Genomic DNA, 23,737 nt, shown 5'->3' with positions numbered 1-23,737 from the left:
AGAACAATAAATGATGAGGTGATAATAAGCACTGGAGGGCAGGTTTGAGGCAAGTCTCTCCTGCAACATTCCTCAAGTCCACTTAAAGTCGGCTATGCCTGAAATTACTGAGCGGAAGAAAAGTCTCACGGAAATGGCTGTGGGCTAAAAGCTATGAGCACATACTTTGCCCCGACAGCTGTGGTGAATTAAGATCACAATTGGTTCTCAGTAGGCAACCAAAGGTTTAGTGAACCTTTGTGTGCATCACCCATTTACTTCATATGCAATGCAATCAGTGTGTCTGGGTCCTGCAATTTCCTCGCTTCTGTGCCTCACGGGATAAGCCACTGATGTGAAGACCCTTGGAGAATCTGGCCATTAGCAGCTCGATACGGCCTAGCACCAGGCTGTCACGGGTACTGTTGGTAACTGATGTAGGCTGTTCCCAGCCATCTATGCTGGGCTTGGCAGGACGAGGCCATGCATGGCCTAAAAGCTATTGCATGCAGCAGTATGATGCATGCAGGAACCTGCCGGGGAATAGTATGATTCAGGAACTTTACTGTCTACACACATCAGGGCAGGGATGCCCAGGAAATGTCTGGTTCAGCCTGGGCTTCCAAATATCCGGCTCTCCGCATAATCTGCTGCACTAAACATGTTGTAACCAGGTAGAAGCTCACATGCAGACTCACATGGTGACTGTAGAGAAGGTGCTCTAAATACATTCTACATTCAGAGACCACCCAGAATACCTAAATGCATAATTGCCTTCACCGTGTCCATGGGCACTAGTTAAGTGTGGTCAGGTGTAATGATTGCGGACAACGTAATGCTGTTTACAAACTGCTCCGGAGCCCTAGCAATTTAACCAATCTGACAATTAATCTTTGGAAATTATTAATATCTTAGATTTTGCTGGATTTAGAACCTGGCTTTCCATACCTGTTATAAAACATTATCTATCACCTTGCCAAAGCCTTTTTTGGAACAAAGTCTGTTTAATGAATATATTTAGCGTCTTTAGACTGGAAGTCGATGGTAGTAAGACATCAGTCACTTATATCATCTGTTGTTAAAGGCATTATGAGACTTCTGCTAGGATTTTGCTAAAATGACACCACTGAGTTTGCCTCTTTCATGTCTGTTTTTTTTTAATGTAGAGCTCAAAAGCAGCAGGAGGTGGCTCTGAGAATAAATGATGATGGTATAATAATCATATACTGACACAAAACAGGTACAAGAGTAGTTAATAATATGCTCAGGAAAAATTTAACTGCAATTCAGGTTTAGACAGGTGCCATGAAATAGCTGTCCATATTCCAACATGTTGAAGTGGTCAATTGGTTATCAGTGGATCACAATGAAACTTCTAACAACAAATTGTGTCTTTTCCATTGATCTCTTAAGTAGGCCTGCTCTCAACACACTGTGAAAGAACCATGGGTCACACCATTACCTGACAACATCCATGGATGCAGCTCCTGCCTTGAAGAAGTCGGTGGAGTCCTCAACAGTGAGCACATTGGTGAGGATCCTTTCCCAGGCAGCCTATGAATAAGAAACACATGGCATTATTAAGCTATTCTACATACCGCAACACCATGAGAATGTAAACCTATAGGAACTGTTACCAGGTAAGAAATTCTATCCAGCTTAAGTGCTCCTACAGTTTTCATTGTTTGACACGCTTCTGAATATTTTTATATTTGCTGTAGTCTGGTATCTCACGGCCAGGATTCAGGTGCAAATGTCACCTATCACCTTCAAAGGGTGGTAGAGCAGCAATCCTGGAGGCGAGGGGCAGGATTCAGCATAGACCTGCTTAAAAGTGATAACTAGGAGTCAATGTCCCCTATCACCTTGATCTATTGGACACAGGCCCTTGTTGGACTTTTTATCCATGCACCATGGGACACCATTCCCTGATGTTTAGTAGAGGTGTGCGGTATGAAACTGAAATGGGGTCTGAGCTGGTTGATGGAGGGAGGAGTGCCCAGTACCAGCAGACATCCAACACATCAAAAGAGGCTTTCATCATCTTGGATTTAGCTGAGATGGAACACACAAATTCTTCAAGGTCCAGTACTCATGAAATAGGAAATAGCACCTATATATCTGAGAAAGGTGAAGTGGGACACCTTAGCTTTTCCGGGATTGCTTTCGCGGTACCTACCATTTTCATACTTGACAGAAACATTTTTTTTAAACCACGCAGGGTTCACTGGCCCTCATATTACATTTGGAAAGTGGAAAACAAATCTCCTTTTGGCTAATTAGGTTATTTTCCTGTCCTGCCTGCTATTGAAAATATCAGGAAAGGGATCCTTGACCAGAAGCTTAAATATCAGAATCTAAATATATACGCTAAAAATGTAAACAGAGAAATTAGTGAAAATGTGGTCTTTGGCTGTGGCATACAGCGCAGAATATTCCATGAGACCTGTCTGCTGAGTCTGAGGTGTCTCAAGTAGAAGGACCATGAAGTAAGTGGAAGCTACTTCAAGAGGATTTGGACCTACTACATTATATGAGTGCAGTTTTGGTTTGTTGTAAATCCCTCAAATCCAGCAGGAGAAACTCTTGCCGTGTGAAATGCATGGAGCTGAAAGGTCATTAAACAGAGGAAATCTGGTGTTCTACTGCAGACTTTCAGATCCCTGATGGAGAACTGAAAGAGCTTTCTTAACCTGTTATCATTCGTTGTAACCTCTCAGCCTGAATGATTTTTGTGAGGTCTTTGTTCACTGGACCTAGAACATAAAATTACCTGCAAGAATGATGCATCACCATGGAGAAACAGCAATCAATGAAAAAGTGGAGTTACTTCACTGCAGCCCCACCAGCAGCTATAAGTACTGCCAGTGAATATTGGTTGTGAATTATTACCCTCTAATAGCCACTTTTTATTTTTTGATGCACAAGTCTATCCTTACCACTTAACTAAATAAATAGTAACTACGTTTCCTAGAGAAGCCCATGTTTTTATTTTTTTAATGTAGTCCTCTTTTGTAACTCAATGTGTTAGTGGAATATATAGTCCTGGAATAATGTTTTTGTTTTTCATTTTGTATCTTCCTTTTATTGCATTTTGCTTATTACATTTTTAATTTGTTAATCTAACTTGGTTTGTGTGCTTTATTTCTTTAGGTATGTTGTTTGGTTGCATGGTTACATATCATGTAATGTAATGTAATGTAAGCACACATTTTTATAGCGCGGCTATCGCTCCGAGGAGCATCTTGGCGCTCCACACCCAACCCTGATGGAGATGAGTTGGTAGACAGAAGGCAGTGACACACTGTACAATTATTACACCAAAGCTCTGCAGGCTGCGTCAGAGAGCGAAAAGATCCATGTTTTCAATGATCTTCTGAAGTCAACCTCCTTGACTATACAACGGAGCTGAGCTGGCAGTTTATTCCAGGCTTTTGAACCCAGCACGAAGAGGGACTTCCCTCCCTTAGTGGCTAATCTAAATCTAGGGACAACTAAAAGGTTTTGATTGGCAGACCTCAAACATCGCGTTGGCGTGTAGTGTTGAAATCCCCTCCGAAGATATTTAGGGCCTTGGGACTGAAAGGCTCTGAAAGCAATCACGAGAATTTTAAAAAGAACTCGCTTATGAATTGGCAACCAATGTAAAGTTTTTAGTGCTGCCGTGGCCGATGATCTTTTTGGCCAGCGTAAAACCAGGCGAGCTGCAGCATGCTGAACCATCTGCAGCCTATGCAGCACCGTTTTATTGGTGCCTGCATAAAGACTGTTGCAGTAGTCCAGTCTGGATGTTATAAGGGCCACTGCAACAGTCTTCCTGGCCTCTAAAGGCAGCAAATCAAAAAACTTCTTCAGTGATCTGATGATCTGGAAACACGAGCCCGCCACGGCTACTGCCTGCGGTTTAAAAGAAAGTTGGGCATCAAATTTGACTCCCAAATTTCGTGCAGAGGCAATAGTGTTAGGGGGAGCTTCAGCGCCCTCAGGCCACCATTGTGAGGGGGAAAACATGTTTAGAGGACCAAAAGATATTATTTCTGTCTTCCCCGAGTTGCACTTGAGGTGATTGTTGGTCATCCACTCAAAGGTAGCCCGGAGACAGTTCCTCAAGTTTTCTTCTGCCCCTGGCAGCTCCCTGTCCAGCACCAGGATCAACTGAGTGTCGTCAGCGTACGCTATGACTTCAATCCGATAAGACACAATCAGCTCTAACAAGGGGACCATATAAAGATTAAATAAGACAGGACTCAAACTAGCGCCCTGTGGGACCCCTGAGTTGATAGTCTTTTCCTCCGATTTGTAGTCACCTAGTACTATTACCTGACGACGCAGAGACAGGAAGTTAGCAAGCCATGCCAGCACAGTTCCACCCACACCTGCATTCTTCAAGCGGTCGATCAAGATTGGATGGGCGACCGTATCGAAGGCCGCCGATAGATCGAGTAAAATCAAGACGGCCTTCTTCCCCTGGTCCAATGCCATGCGTAATGTCTCGGCCGAGAACAAAAGAGCGGACTCAGTCGAGTGCTTGGACCGAAACCCCGATTGATTGGAGTGAAGGATGTTATTCTCCTCTAGGAAATTTGACAGTTGATGATTGACAAACTTCTCCGTCAGTTTAAATACTGCCGGTAATAGGGAAATTGGTCGCAGGTTAGACAGGGTGGTTGGGTCTGACAGGGCTTTCTTTTGCAGCGGCATAACCGCTGCGCATTTCCAATCCTCTGGGATTACAGCAGTAGCCAGCGAGGAGTTAATGATACTGTTGATTATTGGATTTAAATCCGCAACCAGAGTTCGAAGAACTATGGGCGGGCATGGATCAAATGGGGAACCAGATTTTATGGCCGAAATGGCTTGGTATGAGTCCTCCAAAGAGACCTGTGCAAATGATTCCAAGCAAGAGGTCCTGGATGTCAAGGCGTCTGTCCTCATTTTGTCCGGACTAGGCGGAATGGGGGAGCTCGCTGGAAAATCCCTGACAATATCATACCTCACACCCACACATTTCCAGAGGTTTGCCTTGCCACTCAGTGAGCTACCAGCGTAATGGCAAGGATATACTTGAAAAAAACTTGTTTCCCTAGAATTGTGTAAAGATCAATTTAAAAAAAGGTTTTCCTTATGACTTCTTTTGTTTGATCCTTGTGGGACATCACTCAGCTCACCTTAAGTCTGCGGGTGCACCCTCTGATAGCCAATCAAATGGATTCCCCATACAACAGTGCTCTTGTGGTAAAACATAACATACTTTAATAATGCAGTAAAAGCCTGGAACGGTACTGGCATCCATTTTCCACAAATTGACCTCTCAAGCAAGGTGGAGAAGTGTGGCTCAATGGTTAGAGCGGCAGACCCTGATGCAGAGGTCTAGCCCGGGACCAGGGTTCAATTCCCTGCCTCGGCGGGTCTTGGGCTCAAAAATTCCACGGACCTGATAATTCTCGCCTCGGTGCCTATTCCAATCATGGAGTCCCACTATGCAACTCTGGGCAATAGCTTGCTTAATCTCCACAACAGCCCCCACAACGCTAAGGATGCCTGGCCTCCACCTTGGGGGTGCCCAGGAGTGGACACCTCACAGGGAAAGCCAGGATGGGTTCCACAGCGGTATTCGTACAAGCGCCTTGAGACCCTTGTGGGTGAGTAGTGCGCTATACAAGTATCAATTTCCATTTACATTTACAAGCATACTATTCAATAAAGGTGCATCCTTTGACCACCAGGCAAGAGTTCTTAACATTATAACCTTTAGCCATCTGAGTTGCTTATTCAGCATCCACCACTGCTCCAATTAAGGCATGCAGTTATCCATACATTAGTGCAATATCTCTCCCCTTCTGGACTCAATTACATTCTATAAGTACTGTTGTGCTGGCCATCCTGTAATAATAACCAATTGGCTCCTGACAATAGCGCTATTAATGCTCCTTTGCTGCTTTGAAGGCTAAAACCGAATGACTCAGGGTTAGCTGTGCTTGTCTCCCTTTCCATTAAGCTGACTGGAAAATGCTTCCGGTGGCATTTGGGCTTATGGATTTATTTAGATTAAGTACCACCTCTCACAGATGGTATATACACATCTACAAGTAGTCAGTCAGGACAGTTTGTATGCTACAATGTCTGGCCTAGTGTAAGATTAGAACTGACCACTGACAGTAACATTTAAGGGGCCTTCTTCTTGTTAACTGTGATTTTTTAATTTGATATAACAATTTAATTACTTTTACCCTAAAAACTGGCAAGTCTTTAGCAAAAAACTGATGTGATATGTGCTTTAGAATAATTTAGAACCTGAGTTGCTGAGCATGCTCAGCACATTTGAAGTGGGCCTCATACATTTTAAAGAAAACCAGAAACCTGCAAATCATTCACATACTTTAAACATTTGCGTAGAATTTCCACTTTCTGAGAATTCACAAAAAAACCAAGGACAATGCGTAGTAAACAAAGCAAATCATGTATTCCCATGTGTGTCTTTTCTCCTGAATGTTAACTACGAAAAATCGCTGAGATTAGTGTAGTAAGAGTATTTGTTTATTTCTTTCAAGCAAACAGTATTTCTTGATGTAAAACCTTTTAAAACCACTGCCCTGAAAATATGTAGAAGGTTTCCACCTGATGGACATTCTTACTCAACTTCTTTTGGAATACATTTCTTAATAATATCACCCGATGAAATTGTTATCCCTAGCCCATTTTAGGTCCGATACATGCATATCGTTGGCTTAGTATTTGTCCTTGTTGTATCTCTTTTTTAACATTTTTAACTTTTGTATTTTGCTTTTAACAACGTTTTTAGCTCTCATGATATTCATTTATGTACTTCTTTTTAACGTTGATAAACATTGTCATAATGATGTTTTTTATTGATTGTATGTTTGCATCTTTTATGGTCTATGACCGAAATAAAGATTATTTGAATGAATTGGATGAATACATTTCTGGAGAAAAAATATTGCCACGATATGTGAATATTGAATAAGTTACGACTTTGTGGTTTTGTTTACTTTTCTGATGGCTACTTTACTTAGCTGTGGGAACACCCATATTTCTGCCCCAGTCCTAACCGTAGTGCTGTGCAAAATCTGCCATGATTGCAGATTTTCCATGTCATTAATGTAACATTGTAATTCTGGTGAGCAAAAAGAGGAATGAGACCATTAATACATAACAAACTTATTCATGAGTACTAACGCTGTGCAAGAGTTTAAAAAGTCAATCTTTAACCTTGTTTCCTGTTGAGGATGATTATGCATATACTCTGAGATTAGAAACCTTGAGGGCTTATTGTGCTGGAAAGCATAGACATTCTGGAACAGATAGTGTTAAAGACCTCAGGGGAGTCATGTGTTTTTCTTAGAAGGTTGAAGATGACGTTCACTTACATGGCCACATGATGGATGTTGTTTGTCAAGGGAATGATGCAGCCAAGTCTACTGCCTGGAGTCTGGCCAGAAATTTGACTAGCTTGTATTGAGTGGAAAAATATGAAATTTATCTTTAAAGTCGAATGGCTGGTGACAGAATATTTAATGTAGGAATATGCAATTTTAACAAGGTGTATCCAAATTATTTTATTTTTATGGAGCTAAATCGTTGGAATTTCTGTACTTGTGGGAAGTGAGAGTAGCAAACACTTTACTGCATGTGTTTCTTTCAGTGGAACATTCAGTGCAATTGGCACACACCAATGGGCATATTTCACTTTTAGGCAGGTACACTGTGAAAATGCACAAAACATTCACAAGTGTCATAGATTTCAAATGCACAATGTGGGCTGCAGGAATATGCAATATGGCTTTGCACCACCCAAATGTGAGATTTTAAAAACAGAGTATCGGGGCTGGCGGGCAGCTCTATAACCCTCTAGGAAAGGCAACAGAGTGTGCAGTGCTCCCTTGGGGAAAACCAGCAAAAGCATTTCTTACTGGACATCTACTTGTGCTCCTAAAAGGAAGGTTCATTAGGCCTACCTCCCACTGATAGCCTTGGCTTGAGTTTAAGGAACGACTCTAAAAAGTGCAGATATCTTTGAAGCACCGGTCAAAGACTCACGGTTCCTTCACACCGCATCTTTTGAAGCATGCTCAGCTGATGCGAATGAGCAACAAGGTATTTTTAGGCAAAACATATTTTCCTAAAAATTGAACAGCTTTAAAACATTTTCAAAAGGACTCGGTTTGGTTTCAGTCCTGAAAACAAACATTGCATTTCTCTATTGGACGTTTTTGGAAAAGTCAAGCCAAGGAGCTGCTGTAGTAGAATTTAGAAATCAGAAACTGCTTTAAATGCTAAGACTTCTTCAACTTTGTTTTCTGCATTCCTATTGATTCATACTTCTAACCTTCTTAATGTCTATTGCTAGGGTGTTTTATTTTTATCTGAACTGGTCTGTTCATTTCTGAGACTGAACGTGCTTTGGCATTGCTGTTCATATTACACATACATTTTCTCCAAGAGAAGCCAGGCCCTTAGGTTACCATGGATAAGCCTAGGTTTCCTCACAGCTTTTAGGTACTAGAATAGTTTGCTTTGGGGGAACTCTGCCGCAGGTCTAACCAAGAATGATGCTGTTCCATCAATTACCTATCAATCTTGATTTGTGCAATTACTATTTTTCCAAAATCATCCGAAATGTAAATTGCAGAGCTCTTGCACATTTACTAAAGTGCATCATGATCAAAGAAGGATAGAGGCAGGAGAAACTACAGACATTAAAGTTAAGGCTCTAGATGGGAACTTACTAAGAGTTGCAACACTTGTCAAGACAATTCCCTCTGTTATGAGTGTCTTTTCATCAAAACACTCACCCGGATCTCCCCTGAGACCTTCTTCTCTTCATCCGATAGCTGCAGGGCGGTGCTGTCTGAGGACTTGAAGTACTGAGACGCAGGGATCATCTTCCCATTTTCATACTGGATGTTCTTTACCACTAGCTGTTTGTACAACAAAGCATAATTCTTTTAACCACTGCATGCAAAAGATAGTTTCTTCATAAACTCTATTAGATCACTCTCTTACCTACTAACTCTTAATAGGCCAATTCTTGCTCATTTTTTAAAGCTATCTCTTATCCCTTCCATATGCTCTTTAATGTTTATTTACATTCATTTTATAGCATTCGACCACTTGACTTGTCCCATACAGGTGAGGGTTAGTCATTATTTATAAACCAGCCATCCTCTTGTTTATTATAGGCACTATCCTCTTTCCATACCAAATAACTATTTGCTCATTCTAAAATGTGGGCATTGGTTGTGCTATTACATTTTTAGATAGTTTATCGTTATTCTGTCACAGGCATGTACATAGGAACAGAAAACACTACAAACAAAATGAAACTGAACAATGGAAGCTGTAATGAGAAAAAAAAAGAAAAGTGAAAGATTACCTTTAAGGAAAATGCCATAGAACTGAGTGGGAGGTGGATAGGAGTGAAAAGTAAAAAAGGTCAAAACAAGATTTAGCAGAAAGTAACAATGCGGGGCAAAGTGAAGTTGAGTGGCAGAGTGGACAGTTTGAGAAGAAACATAAAGTTACATCAGGCTAGAAGCAGCAAGGCTATGTTTACCTTGGATGACACTAAAAAAGAAAGTGGAATTAGAGATGTGCATGAAATGGTAGCCAGTTTGAGAGATGAAGTTAAGGAGAAAGCTGAGCTATTGGGGGGGATTATAAAGAAGTTGGACAGCAATAATGAAGATATACTGTAAACTGAATAAAAACAATGCCAGGAAGGCAGAAAAGTAATGGAATCAATGATCAAAACAGGTGAACTGAAAGTGACACGAGAATTATTGTTGATTGGAAAGTTTAGAATATGGATTTATTATAAAACCGATTCCTATACAATTTGGAACCAGAGAGCATGTGTACAGAGAATGGGACTGAAGACTCAAATATAGTGCCAAGACTGTAGCAGAGAGTAAGAGGAGAAGGAAGAAAGAGAATGGAAAAAGGTGGTGAACATACATAGGGAGAAGCATATGGAAAGAGATATATTTCAGTAAAGCTGAACTGAACAAGATGACACCTGGAGCAGTGGAGCCTTATTTAGAGTTACAGGGGAAATCCTCCACTTTTTGGAGGAAACTCCAAATTTGGAATAAAATTCACAGGCTGAAATCCACCTACAATAATATAAGTATGGTGAAGGAAATTCACCTGCAGGCTGTACTCTGTATTTATAGGTTCTTCCAGAAATTGGAGGATTTTCAGTTCCACAATCTCTAATGGAGGCCACTAGCGCTGAGAAGCCAACAGGTAGTTAGAGAGAGAGAGCAGGGCAAAGAGAAACAAAAAAGGAAACAAAGACTTTAAGGCCTTTTGCATTGAAGTGGAAGGCAAGCCCGATGGAGAGAGGACGGAAGCCAAGACAGTTGCGTCAATAGAAAATGGAAACGGGCAGAGGACAGTGCCCTGTTGAACACCATAGTCAATGGACAGTGGGGACACGACTAACTGGCCCATGTAACATTGTAAATTCAGCTAGAGTGGTAAGAGAACTAGGGTAACAGCCCATGTGGTAGCTACCACTGTAGCAGAATAATAAGATGATGTGCTTGTTCAGAACAGAAAGTAGTAGTAAGCAGAAATAATGAAGCACAGTAGGTTGAGTAGGTGGACCGGAAACAAGATTAACCCGTTCAATGTTCATGACGGAACCCAGCTGTCATGAGCCACAGGTGGCCCGTGCGCATGACAGCTGGGTTCCGTCACGACCACGCCCGCGATTTGAATGTCCAGCACCGGGCTGGAATTCCTGCCGCAGCCAAGGCGTTAAAGCGTAATAAGAGCATTACAGTCTATGTAGTCTGAGAGATGTTTATGGGCCACATGTTCAGGAAGTTTAAAAAGAGGGAAGAGAGATAGGATGGGCGTAACCAGGAGGGGGGGGGGGGGTTGAGGGAATCTTTTGATTTGATTTACAGATCAGAGTTTCTTTCAATTAGCTAAGAATATGGAGATTGACACGGAAAGATTAAAAAGAACGGTAAAGTATGAGAGACGGTAAGGACAGACTGATGGAACGAGGGAAGGGCAGAGTACATTTAGTTGAGCAGTGATGAGATTGGCCACTCACAGAAAAATAAGTTGCTCTGGTTGAGATATAGCAGTAAAAAGATAGCGATGAAAAGCAGGTCATTAATGCAGAAATGTAAAGAGAAAATTAATCTAGAGAGAGTCCAAAGTGTCAACCTTTACATGAAGAAAAATGAAAATACAGAAGCCAACTAGTGAGTGAGAAGAGCAAAGCCAGGAGGACTAAAAGGGAGAGATGTGAGAGTTGGGATAAGCAAAATAAATAGGTGGCATGGGCACAGAGAGAACACTGAGGAGAGTGATGAGTTTATGATGCATATTCTCCAGGCCCTAGGGTTAAGGATCTTGTCAGTGAACAGGCATGTTCTTGACCTGAACTATATTAACCCTTCTTAGATGGCTTGACCTAGATTTGACCTGGCTTTTAATATGTATTAACCCAAAGTAGAGGGCCTTACCTACAACACCAGGTATATTAACCTATTAAAGAGGACAAGGCGTCAAACCTAAAATGTGTAATTCATATTATAGGACTTGTCCTGTCACACATAGGATAATAACTAGGCATGGACGGTAAATTCTGTTCCGCTCGTGGAATTTGGGTAATTTTGCATTCCGCGGAGAACGCAAAATTGCACAAAATTCTGCGTTCCGCGACTTTGCAAATTTTTTTGCTTGTTCGCGTTCTCAAAACGCGTGTTTGCGGAATTTCTGCATGTTCGCAGAGATTTTTTACCATTTCACGGAGAATTGCGTAGCATGATTACGCAAATTCCGCCCACCCCTAATAATAACCTTCACTAGACAGCCTCCATTTCTCTTCGTGATTACTTATTTTTCCAAACCTGAGCATTATTGAGTTCTCTTGAATTCTCATTATTCGCTACTTAATAAATTAGTTACTTCATGAAAAAATATAATTGTTTTGCCTTAAGAACCTGATGACATAATCCCAAAAAGAATATCTAGATCTCAAACACCCAACAGACAGTGTTTCCTGTGATGAATAGTACATTGCGTATTTACCATTTTCCCATCATTTCCGAAGAGTACTAGTCCAGTTTTAGTGACAACTCCTGGCCTGCTGGCTCCCGGGATTTCCAGGACTTCTCCATCTGGCGTTGGCCCGTTGCTTGTAAATGTAGATCCGAAAAATGTTAATTTCTGAAATAAGACATGAAAGTCATGAGCAATAAACTAGGTATTAAGAGTAACTGTTGTTTCTATTACTTTCATATGCTTCAGTAATGCGTAAAATTGCATATCAATAATCTCTTTGTGAGGGCAAAGGCAGGCTTCTACTCAGAGTGTCTAGGGATGGGTGAAGGCTTCAGAACGTTCTAAAAGAGTCCAAATTGTGGACTACATTTGGTCGGCGAATGAAATTTCAGATTCTTTCTCAACCATTGTGAATAATATGGATCATTCTTCTACTAAGTAACACCCAGATGTAGAAAAACAGCCAATTACAAAGCACCTCAAACATACCTTCTTTTACATTAATACATTTCTATAAGCACCCACACAACTTACAAAACAGACCTGAAATGTTACTATTAAATGCAAAATCTATTCACATACAAAAGCCCAATTAATACACATTGCATCACAGTCATGCATACTGGGTTCAAAGATTGGTAGCCTCCTCCAGATTTTTTATATATATGAAAAGCGGTTACATTTCAAAGTAGCCAACAGCAAATTAGAATTGAACCAAAACCCTCACAGCGCAAAGCGGCACCTAAAGTACACAACTCAAGTATCCAATCTGCTCAGCATTCTCCCTCTATCCCTGGGTTGGGCTCATCTAGCCTAATAATAATAAAGCCTAGTCAAATTTGTAAGATAGTTGCAAGGAATACAAATGAGAGAAACTGTCAGATAATAATTTCAGTGGCAGGTCCTATTCAAGCAGTAGACTCTCATCACAACTTTTCACTTTTCTCTAAAGTCTGACACATTTCAATTATCACCAAACTATACAAATCAGGCTTTTTGTAACTCTTCAAAGAATCTGAGGTATCTCTTGAAAATCAAAACCCAAGGTCACTCCCAGGAGCCCAAATCTGTAGTCCCTCCCATGAGTCCAAAGACACTCTAAATGATGACAATCTGATCTCTTTCAAGAATGAAACATACAGTGACTTGTAATAATCCAAATTTAGCGTCACATTTAAATCATCAAATGGAGAGTCATTCCTAAAAAAACAAATCCAGAATCACATCTTAGAATCCAAACCTAGCGTTATTTCCCATACCCCAAATCTATAATAAAGTCATGTATAAGAATCCAAATCTAGAGTTGATAGAAAGATTCCATATTTGCAGTTATTTTCAAGAACTAAAACTAGATCCTTGCCTACGAATTCAGGCCTAGAGTCATTGTCAAGCATCCTAGTTTAGATTTACTCCTGAGAATCAAAACAGATAGTAATTCAAATGATCTAAACAGAGAATCAACTCTAATAATCTAAATCAAATTTACACTATAAGGTAGTCTCAAATCCCAAAACCTAATCTCAGATAACTTCACACAATTAACAGCTAATTTAGATTTCAGGAGTCAAAAGCTCTAAGCACTCCCTGGGGTGTTAAATAACAGTCATTCACAAAAGAAGGTTACAATTCCTCTCATAGCTATCATAGGTCGTTAGTCTATAGAATTCAAAAGGGACAGAAAACGTCTGAGCAACTGAATAATATGATGACTCATCGATCTGCTTATTGAGAATGTAATAATTTCAAGGTTTGCATTATTATAAAGGACATGATTTCTTATAAAGTGCTTTTCTGACACATCAAATTGCAAATGTTTGCACACACACCTGTCCATCAACCTCTGTCCAGGCTCCAGGAACTTTATCATTCCCTCTGATCCAGTTATGAATGCTTTCTGCTGGCTGGTCCCAGTTTATCTGAAATCAAAATGAAATACAATCATGTGGCGCTTGAAAACTGCTTGTTTAGAAGATTGAAGTGAGCTATACCTTTTTAAAGTTACATATCAGGATAAGAACTCTAAGTATTATTTGATATAAGTGTCCAAAACACTTTAGTGGACCTGCTAAATACTGCTTAGATGAAAGCCAAATGTACACATCTGTAATTAGACAATTCACAATTTTCAGTAACTGGAACATCAATACCTCTTGTGCATACTAAGTAAGACAAGTTTACTTTTGCCGATCCTCAAATTATGCATTTGCGCACTTCCTACACATGTGGCTGTCGATAGGGTGAGGTCTGTTCACGATTTCAACCCACTGTATATTCCAAGGATCTGAGTACCTACCAATAGCTCGCACAACTATCTGTCTTGCATATTTGAGAAGGGGTATGGGGCAACACCTGTAATCCCATATGAGCAGAAATTAGCAACATAGGTCCTTTTAGACCTCTATGATAGAGATGGAAATGCATACAACACGTCCATTCCTGGAATCGGTGTACTCTGAAGAGGACTGCAGCTCAACAGCTGTCCGGATAGCATAGACAAATCTAAAAGTGTGCTGGTATCAAGCATGCGGAAAAAGCCTTACCCACACATGAGCACATTTTTGTGTATCAAGTCTTTTACATTTATATTCAAACAAATGCGATAAGAATGCCTTTTGTGATATTACTGCCATGCCTAGATCTATTTTCTTTTTATTTTATTTATTTATTTATTTTATCGATTTTTAGAGCGCGCAAATACCCGAAGGTGTCTCGGCGCTATTGTTGCAGAACTCCCTAGCGGGTGGATGAGATTTTAGGCTGAGAACAGCCAAGTTTTCAGATTTTTTCTGAAGTTGAGCAGTGTTGGAGCACATTTGATGTGGAGGGGTAGTGTGTTCCATAGTTTGGCTGTGGCAACCGTGAAACGTTTGTCTCCCCAGTTGACCCTCCTTATGCGGGGGACTGTTAGCAGGTGAGCCGAGGATGAGCGTAATGTCCTTGGGTGTTCAAGCGGGCGGAAGGCTTGTCTTAAGTATAGGGGACCATGGTTGTGGATAGCTTTGTAAGCTATACATAAAGCTTTAAATTTGATGCGGCTCCTCAACGGCAGCCAGTGTAGCTGTCGGACGTAGGGGGAGACAGATGCAAATTTGGGAATGGATAGCAGGGTCCTAGCCGCTGCATTTTGCACTGTCTGTAGTTTGTTGAGGACCTTTTGTTGTGCGTTGAGAAGTAGGGCATTGCAGTAATCGGTTTTAGAAAAAACTAATGTACTGACTAAGGTTTTGCCTGCCGAAGATGGTAGGTAAGGGATAAGTTTTTTGATCCTTTTTAAAATATGGAATGAGGAAGAAACCACCGCGTTGGCGTGCTGCTGAAATGACAGCTTGTTGTCAAAGACAACCCCCAGATTTCGCACTTTAGGTACTGGTTCCGGAGGTTGTCCCATCTGGTGTGGCCACCATTGTGGAGACCAGGTTGGCTGTAGTCTCCCGAATGTCATCATTTTGGATCCCTATGAACCAGGAAACAGCCTTTACAACGAGGTTTCTACCACGTAGTCCCTTTACCAAATGTATGCCTTTACAACGCATGCCTTTACCACTCATTTAAGGGAAGTTGGGGGGGGGGGGGGTGGGAGGTCTACTCCCACGAATACATTGTTTTTATATATATAAACAATGAGTGGTAATGGCATGCATTGTAAAAAAAATACAGGGTAAAAAATGCGCTGTTAAGGCATGCGATGTATTTACTGTGTTGTCCCATTGAACCACTCTTATGTCTGGATTCACAAAGCTTTTCTCTGTGAGTAAGTTAGGATGCTATGTCTGGATGACAGAAGAAATCTTGAGATTTAGCAGCAGAGACCATTTATGTAAGTCTTATGTCACAAAGATAACATTGATTACCAAATGACTTTGTCTTGGTTTAATACAGACTTGACTGTTCTTTGCTTAAGACATGCAAGACTGCATTAGAAGATTGAAATGTTTAAAGCTTCAACCCATATAGCCTTGTGACTCAGGTGGCACAGGTATCTGTTTAATAGCTCTGAGAGGTACATGCATGCCATGCAGAATTATACCAATGCAGAATGCTGACCTGTGCCATAAAAGTAATTATTGTTGCAAGCTGTGGGTAAAGAGTATCTTCCAGACCTGCAGAGGCCGCAGAGTCAAGTACGCTGGATAGTAGTTTGTTTGCTACAGGAGGCACCTATAGAACCACCAACCAATATTTGTGATTTTGCCATCCAGATCACAACCTCTTCATGTCTGCCTGAAGAATCCACACCACCAAGAACTGGCTAGACATGTAAGATTGTGAGACTGGTTGCCAGAATCGACAGGAACCAAGATCGTAGACGTGTTGCAATAAAAATGTGCCTTTCCATAATCACAAAGGACAGAATAGTAATGCTGGTCAGAAATCTGCTGTATCCGTGGGTGTTCATCAGTTACAATAGAGCGCATCGTTTGAAAGTCCACTGCCAACCTTCATGGGTGACTATAGACAGCATATTTATCTAGTACATGTGGGGCTTTATTTGACAAGGTCACCTTTGCGGTCTCCTTCTTCTGGATGGGATCATACGTGGCTCCTTCAGTTGGTTGGGTAATTTTGGGTGCAGACCCATCAGCGATCATCCTCACAGCCTCCACCTGCAAGAACATAGATGGCTGTCACGTTATTCGGTCTATGGTTGTAGTTAGTTATAAGAAAACCAATCCCCTTCCAGGACATAAACACTTTCTCATACAGTTCCCTGTTCAAGGTCTTGAAAAACAAAGATTATTGTTGTGTACCAAACAACAGTTGTGTATTCATAAACAAAAAAGTAGGCTTCACCCAAACTATGTTTCAAAGGTAAATCACAACACAGTTAAATCCTCATGGCCAGGATTACTGGTACAGGTTTCCTCTCGTTGATAAAGTACACTTTAAATGGACGTTGCCAACTCCACAGGTAATGTACACGTCTGACTTTAGAGTAATCACAGATCACAAATATGTAATTTATTTTATTGTGTAGCACACACATACATATGTTGCCTACTTTATATAGTGGAAACATGCAAGAACAGTAATTAAAACTTCCGTACAGAAATGTCATTTGAAAGTCATCACTCTGCTAAACAAGGATGCACTGTTAAAGAATACTTTTAATTAAAAGGTATTTGAAATGTAAGTATATACATGTATTCATACTGTTATGCCTACTAGACTAATCTTTTAATATCAGCGTGGTTGTTTTGATCATATTTTAATCACATTTACAATGCATTCCGATATGTTAGTGGGATATGTAGGCCTTCTTGTCTCCACGAGGCAAAGCAACAATTCCACCTTGACACTCGTAAGCAAGAAAGTTAAAATCCTGTTAGCTCAGCAGGTAAAACTCTGGTATATATGTCTTATTTAAAGCCTCCCAACTGTTTACTCATGAGAAACAGGGACACTTGTCTTAGCTCCTGTTATCAGCAGTTTCACTCCTAACTACGTGACTTCTTTGCCTAAGCAAAGAAAATATATCAAAGTAATGTGATTTCTAGATATGTTAGCATTATATACTCAACACCTTTATGAAGGCAAGGCTGTGTTGGTTTGTTCCAAGATTACTAACTCCTTCGATTGTGTTACTAAACATGTGCCATACTTTGAGAAAACATGTTTTGAGAGACAGTGAGTTTTATTTAACAGGACTGTCTGGATTCGGGGACATGTGGAGAGAAGACTAAAGAAACAGGGAAGCTTGGTTTATGGATAAGAAAAAGGTCTGACGTTTGTACTAAGTATGGGCGAGTTTTGCGAATTCGCAATCCGTGAAATTGCGTATTTACGGATTCGCAATCTGCAAAATTCGCGAACTCTCACGAATTTTGTGGATTTTTTATTTTTGCGTGTTCGCGGGTGTTCGCGGGGCGCTTTGCGTGTTCGCGGGGCGCTTTGCGTGTTCGCGTTTTTTTTTGCCTGGTTCATCACTGCCACCCTCTCGTTTTTTATGCCCTTCTGCCCTCTGTACCACTTGTTTTTGTGCTTTTCTGCCCTCTGCCCCACTCTTGTTTGTGCCCTTTTGCCCTCTGCCCCACTGGTTTCTGTGCCCTTCTGCCCTCTGCCTAACTCATGCCCTCTGTCCCACTTTGGGCCCTTCTGCCCTCAGCCATAAGTCAGCTTCAACAGGAAGCACTAATAGATAAAGTAAAGCAGGTGCTCGAGTTGAAGGTCAAATTAAGTTACACAGTCATTAATCACCCCAAGTTTGGGGTGATTAATGATTGTGTAACTGAATTTGAGCTTCAACTCTAGCACCTGCTTTAATTTATCTATTAGTGCTTCCTGTTGAAGCTGACTTTTGTAACTATTTTAGAGGCTCTGGCAGCTTGCCGGCGCCATTCTAAAATAGTTACAAAAAGTCAGCTTGAACTTTTGACCCAATCCGTTCCGCTCGCGGATTTTGCGGGAAATTCGTGAATCTCGCGGATTGCGAACTTCCCGAAAATCTGCAAAATCCGCGTGCGGAACGGATTTTCCACCCATGCTTAGTTTGTACTGAGATACCACAAAGAGCTTTTTGATGTTTTACAATGATCCATGTACTCATAAAATATACAGAGAAAAAGGGCAACAGAAGAGGTCAGAGAAACTGGAGAAACTCTCAGATAGCGAGTGGCCTATTGTGGTTGGTACCTAGATCTGTATAAAACGCAAACATCACTGATCTGAATCCCATCGGGCATCCTTGGCATTTTATCATTCTGCAGTTGATTAATGTGAATAAAATTGGTTGGGTGTAAACCTGGTACCACAGTGCTTACACTACTGGTGAGTTTGAACTTATATGAAGCACTATATAAAAGCTAATTTATTATCATGAAATCCTTTAGCGAATGCTTTTGGACTACTTCAGGTGAGATGAGGAGGCTGGATTACAGCAATCTATATCTAACATGCAAATGACTATTATCGTTACTGTATTTGTGAAACATTTTACTACCAGTAGGCAAGCATTATGGAGATCTTTTACAGTTCTGGAGATCAGCAGTAGAAAATATAAAATCATAATCTCGTTTAAAAAAAAAATCTAGTGGGTACATATTTCATGTTCCTTGACCCACCCACATTTCGCACTGCTGCACACTGATAGTTTTAGAGTGTGCGGCTTAAGGCCGGCCAAACTGCTACTTTTTAACAGCAAGATGGTAGGGAAGGAGGAAACAATCAGTTAAATCCTGGGAGCAACCTGCATGTGGTGGGTCGCAGTGAGCATACGCTGAATTCCCCCTCCCTCATGTAGGTCATAGGTTTCCCACATCAGCCCCACTAAGTCTGAACTTAAGCCAGGAACCTTTGCTACCACTGTCAGTATGTCTGACGCGAGGAGTGAAGGGATGAAGCCAGTCCCACTACACTGGTATCTGAAGTGTCTGAAACCACTCCTGCATCACTTTGACCATCAACCAGTTCTGGCTGCCGTCAATGATGAGCAAAAACGAAAGCATGGAATGCAACCCAAAGTAATTACCAGTGGCGGAAATTAATTAAAGCTCTCTATGCAAGATCCACTGCTGCTCCATTGTTTGCAACAGAGGTCATATAATTTGCAATTCAAATAGACTTTATTTATTTTATTTATTTAGAGATTTTTATATAGCTTTGGCAAGACCAGAGGGTATCAGAGCGCTTTACAACAAATACACAGATAAATAAGAGAGGGTAGACAGACAGAGCAAAAAGGAGAGTCTTTGGGAAGGTATTGCAGAGTATTTGTCCGAAGGCTAAAGGTGTCGAGCGAGGAGGAGATCCTTGAGGTTTTTTTGAAGGTCACGAAGGAGGGGTTGGTTCTGAGAGATCCTTGAGGTTTTTTTGAAGGTCACGAAGGAGGGGTTGGTTCTGAGATCTGCTGGTAGGGAGTACCAGATTTTGAGGGCATTTCCTGAGAAGGAGCATGGCAGGGCTTTTTGTTTGAGTAATTTTGGGGGAATGAGAACTAGGTTGTTACTTTAAAAGTATTAAGCATGATTCACTTTCCATATCTGTTACCCGGGTTCCATTTTCTTGGCCCTTACTCTGGCATTATGGGTACTAATTCTGCATTGCTGGAAGCATTTATCTTGTAAAAAAAATCACAGAATTGAACTCGCTGTGTGATTTTCGTTGAAAGTCCAAATGATTTACACAGGTTGCACATTTATGGGCTTCACAAAACACTTTAGAAGTACTTGTGTAAATCTATGCAAAGTATACATTACCGAACATTCCGCATGCAACCGGTATTCAAAGCAACATGCTAGTTTTCTGAGTGAGCAATCTTTTTGGTACAATTCGTTCCTTTGCTTATGGTAGCACAACTCAAGTCAGGCAAGATCATGGTTTTACAGTCCCCATAGGACCAGCCTTCCAATCTGGATGCTGCTGAAGGCACCACCTCTGTGTGGAACTCCACACGTCTTGAGGAATAGTGTCTGCAGTTGGGATCTTTCATAGGAGTTCTCATCACTTCAAGTGTTTCTTGTAACATTATTCCTTTTCTACAGTTTTTTATGAAGAAATCGCATCAACAAAGCAGAATCTGTCAGAGCAGCTCATTGACGCTGCTTTATGGTACACAACTCAAAGGGATTAGTAATGCAGGCACTTTTGGGGCTTGGAGGAAGAGTGTTACAGTCAGAAGCTAAGATGATGGAAGACCAAGTCACTTAAGTGGTTATTTATCTACTGACGACACTAAGTTCAATACAATTAATTACTGGTGCAAGTTCATAAAGCTTGTCACAGCTAACAGTAGAGAAGACATTTGAGATAGGCGTATGCTTCATTGAAATCTTTAGTGACCGCTCAGCCCTCCACAGGGCTTGGTCGCCCCACTCACTGCTGCCGCTCCTACCTGCCTTTGCCGCCTCCTGCCTGCAGATTCCTTCGCTCGCTGCTCCTGGGAATTTCCCGCTGCTCCTGGGAATTTCCCGCTGCCCGCTGCTTCTTGGAATTTCCCGCAGCTGCCTCCCTGCGGCCCCGCCCCCCTGTGATTCCATTCGCCGCCCCGCTCCCGCCACCCAGCTGCTCCTCCCTCCCGGCTCCTTACTTATGACGCCCCCAGAGCGACCGCGCAGCGGACGCGCGTAGCGGGAGCGCCGATTGAGCGCTGAAGGTGCGCCAAAGGTAAGCCCGTCTGCGCCCGTCCGTGCCTGGCCCGCGCACAGCGCCAGGACCCCTGGCCCTCCCCGCCGAGGCAAGACGACCCGACTGACCTACGACGCCGCCACTCTCAACGCACTCAATGCCGGCCGGACCCACGCCTGCTGCCGAGCCACCCTGAGACGCACTCACGGACCCTTCACCTGCTGCACCTGCAAGTTCACCTGCCTACGAACCTGCCCCGCACACGCCAAGACAAACACCAGCAGCAACTACCTCAAGTGCATCCTGATCAACACCCGCTCTGTCCACAGACACGCCGTGGAACTCTGGAACCTCCTCGGCGCTACATCACTGGATGTCGCCTTCCTCACGGAAACCTGGATGAACGCCTCCTCTGCACCCGACATCGCCATCGCCATCCCGGACGGGTACAAGATCATCAGGAGGGACCGCATCAACCAGACCGGAGGTGGCATGGCCATCGTCCACAGGAACACCATCCGCATCACGACCGACGCCTTCGCCGCAGCCGAACATCTCCACTTCCAGATTCACACCGACCCTAAGACGACCCTCAGAGGCACCCTCGTCTACAGACCCCCGGGACCACGCACACAATTCAGCGAAGACATCACAGACTTCATCAGCCCGCACGCCCTCCCCTCCACTGACTACATCCTCCTCGGGACCTCAACTTCCACCTGGAGAACAACAAGGACCGCAACACCACCGCCCTGCTGGAAAACCTCGCCAACCTCGGACTCAAGCAACTGGTCAACACCCCCACCCACTACGCCGGCCACACGCTTGATCCCGTCTTCTCTTCCAGCAAGTACATCACCTTCAGCCACGCCACCGGACTCCACTGGACCGACCACAGCTGCGTCCACTTCAGCTTCAAAAGATCCACGACACACCACCACCACCCGCAACAGGTACCTCACAGGAATTGGAGCAAGATCACCGCAGACCAGCTCACCAACTCCCTCAGCCAGAGCCCACCCGCCAACACAACGGACCCCAACGAAGCAGCCCGCAACTTCACACAGTGGCTGACCGCCTGCGCCGACGACCTCGCGCCACTAAAGAACCCTTCCAGCAGACCCAGAAGCAAGAAGGCATCCTGGTTCACCGACGACCTCAAGGACTCCAAGAAGACCTGCCGCACCCTCGAGAAAGCCTGGCTCCTCGACCGGACCACCGACAACATGACCGCCCTCAAACACGCTACCCGCAAGCACCACCAGCTCATCCGCACCACCAAGAAGAAATCCCTGAAGGAACGACTGGACAACAACGCCCACAACAGCAAAGAGCTCTTCACTATCGTCAAGGAGTTCTCCAACCCCAGCACCGGCACCAACGACATCACTCCGTCACAAGACCTCTGCGACTCCCTCGCCTCGTTCTTCCACCGCAAGATCGCCGACATCCACAACAGCTTCGGCGCGCCCCACCCACACACCCAACCGTCGAACCAATGCCCCCCACCGCCACCCTTCGCACCTGGACCACGGTGACCACCGAAGACACAGCACGCACGATGAACACCATCCACTCCGGATCACCGACCGACCCCTGCCCACACCACGTCTTCAACAAGGCCGACTCCACCATCGCACCCCAACTCCGGGAACATCATCAACGCCTCCTTCAACACCGCCACCTTCCTGGAGAGCTGGAAGCACGCCGAGATCAGCGCCCTCCTGAAGAAACCTACAGCGGACCCCACCGATCTCAAAAACTTCCGCCTCATCTCGCTCCTCCCTTTTCCTGCTAAAGTCATCGAGAAGATCGTCAACAGACAGCTGACCGCCTTCCTCGAGACGAACGGATCCCTCGACCCCTCGCAGTCCGGCTTCAGAGCCAACCGAGACCGCCCTCATCGCAGCCACCGACGACATCGGGACCCTGCTCGACAAGGGGGAAACAGTGGCCCTCATCCTCCTGGACCTCTCCGCCGCGTTCGACGCGGTCTGCCACCGCACCCTAGTCCAGCGCCTCAGTAACATCGGTATCCAAGAGAAGGCACTGGAGTGGATCAGCTCGTTCCTCGCCGGAAGAACACAAAGAGTCCGCCTCCCCCCGTTTCGCTCCGAGGCCACCGAAGTCATCTGCGGCGTCCCGCAAGGATCTTCACTCAGCCCCACCCTCTTCAACATCTACATGAAACCTCTCGCAGCCATCGCACGCTAGCACAACCTCAACATCATCTCTTACGCCGACGACACCCAGCTGATCCTCTCCCTCACCAGAGACCCCGACACCGCCAGAACCTGCCTACACGAAGGGATGAAAGACGTCGCCGAGTGGATGAAGGACAGCCGCCTGAAACTGAACTCGGACAAGACGGAAGTCCTCATCCTGGGATCTTCGCCCTCCGCCTGGGACGACTCCTGGTGGCCCCCAGCCCTGGGGCACCCCACCCAAGCCAACCGACCACGCACGCACGCAACCTGGGCTTCATCCTGGACCCCTCCCTCTCGATGACCAGACAAGTCAACGCCGTCTCCTCATCGTGCTTAAACACCCTGCGTATGCTTCGCAAGATCTTCCGCTGGATCCCGACCGAGACCAGGAAGACTGTCACCCAGGCACTCGTCACCAGCCGACTGGACTACGGAAACGCCCTCTT

The 23,737-nt window shown here is 43.6% G+C and overlaps 1 protein-coding gene across 1 annotated transcript in view; it reads right to left on the bottom strand.

Annotated features, from left to right (window-relative positions):
• Positions 1-23,737, bottom strand: part of ALDH1L1 (aldehyde dehydrogenase 1 family member L1) — a 192,171-nt gene that overhangs the window by 64,734 nt on the left and 103,700 nt on the right. The window contains exons 5-9 of the mRNA XM_078661722.1: positions 16,527-16,628; positions 13,851-13,940; positions 12,052-12,189; positions 8,793-8,918; positions 1,442-1,533 (exon numbers count right to left, since the gene is read on the bottom strand). Coding sequence (XP_078517848.1) covers positions 1,442-1,533; positions 8,793-8,918; positions 12,052-12,189; positions 13,851-13,940; positions 16,527-16,628 — 548 coding nt within the window. The remainder of the gene's footprint in view (positions 1-1,441; positions 1,534-8,792; positions 8,919-12,051; positions 12,190-13,850; positions 13,941-16,526; positions 16,629-23,737) is intronic.

This window comes from Lissotriton helveticus, chromosome 9, assembly GCF_964261635.1.
Source record: "Lissotriton helveticus chromosome 9, aLisHel1.1, whole genome shotgun sequence".
Lineage (NCBI taxonomy): Eukaryota > Metazoa > Chordata > Amphibia > Caudata > Salamandridae > Lissotriton > Lissotriton helveticus.
Note: the sequence above shows the minus strand (reverse complement) of the source record. Positions and strands in the feature narration are given on the sequence as shown.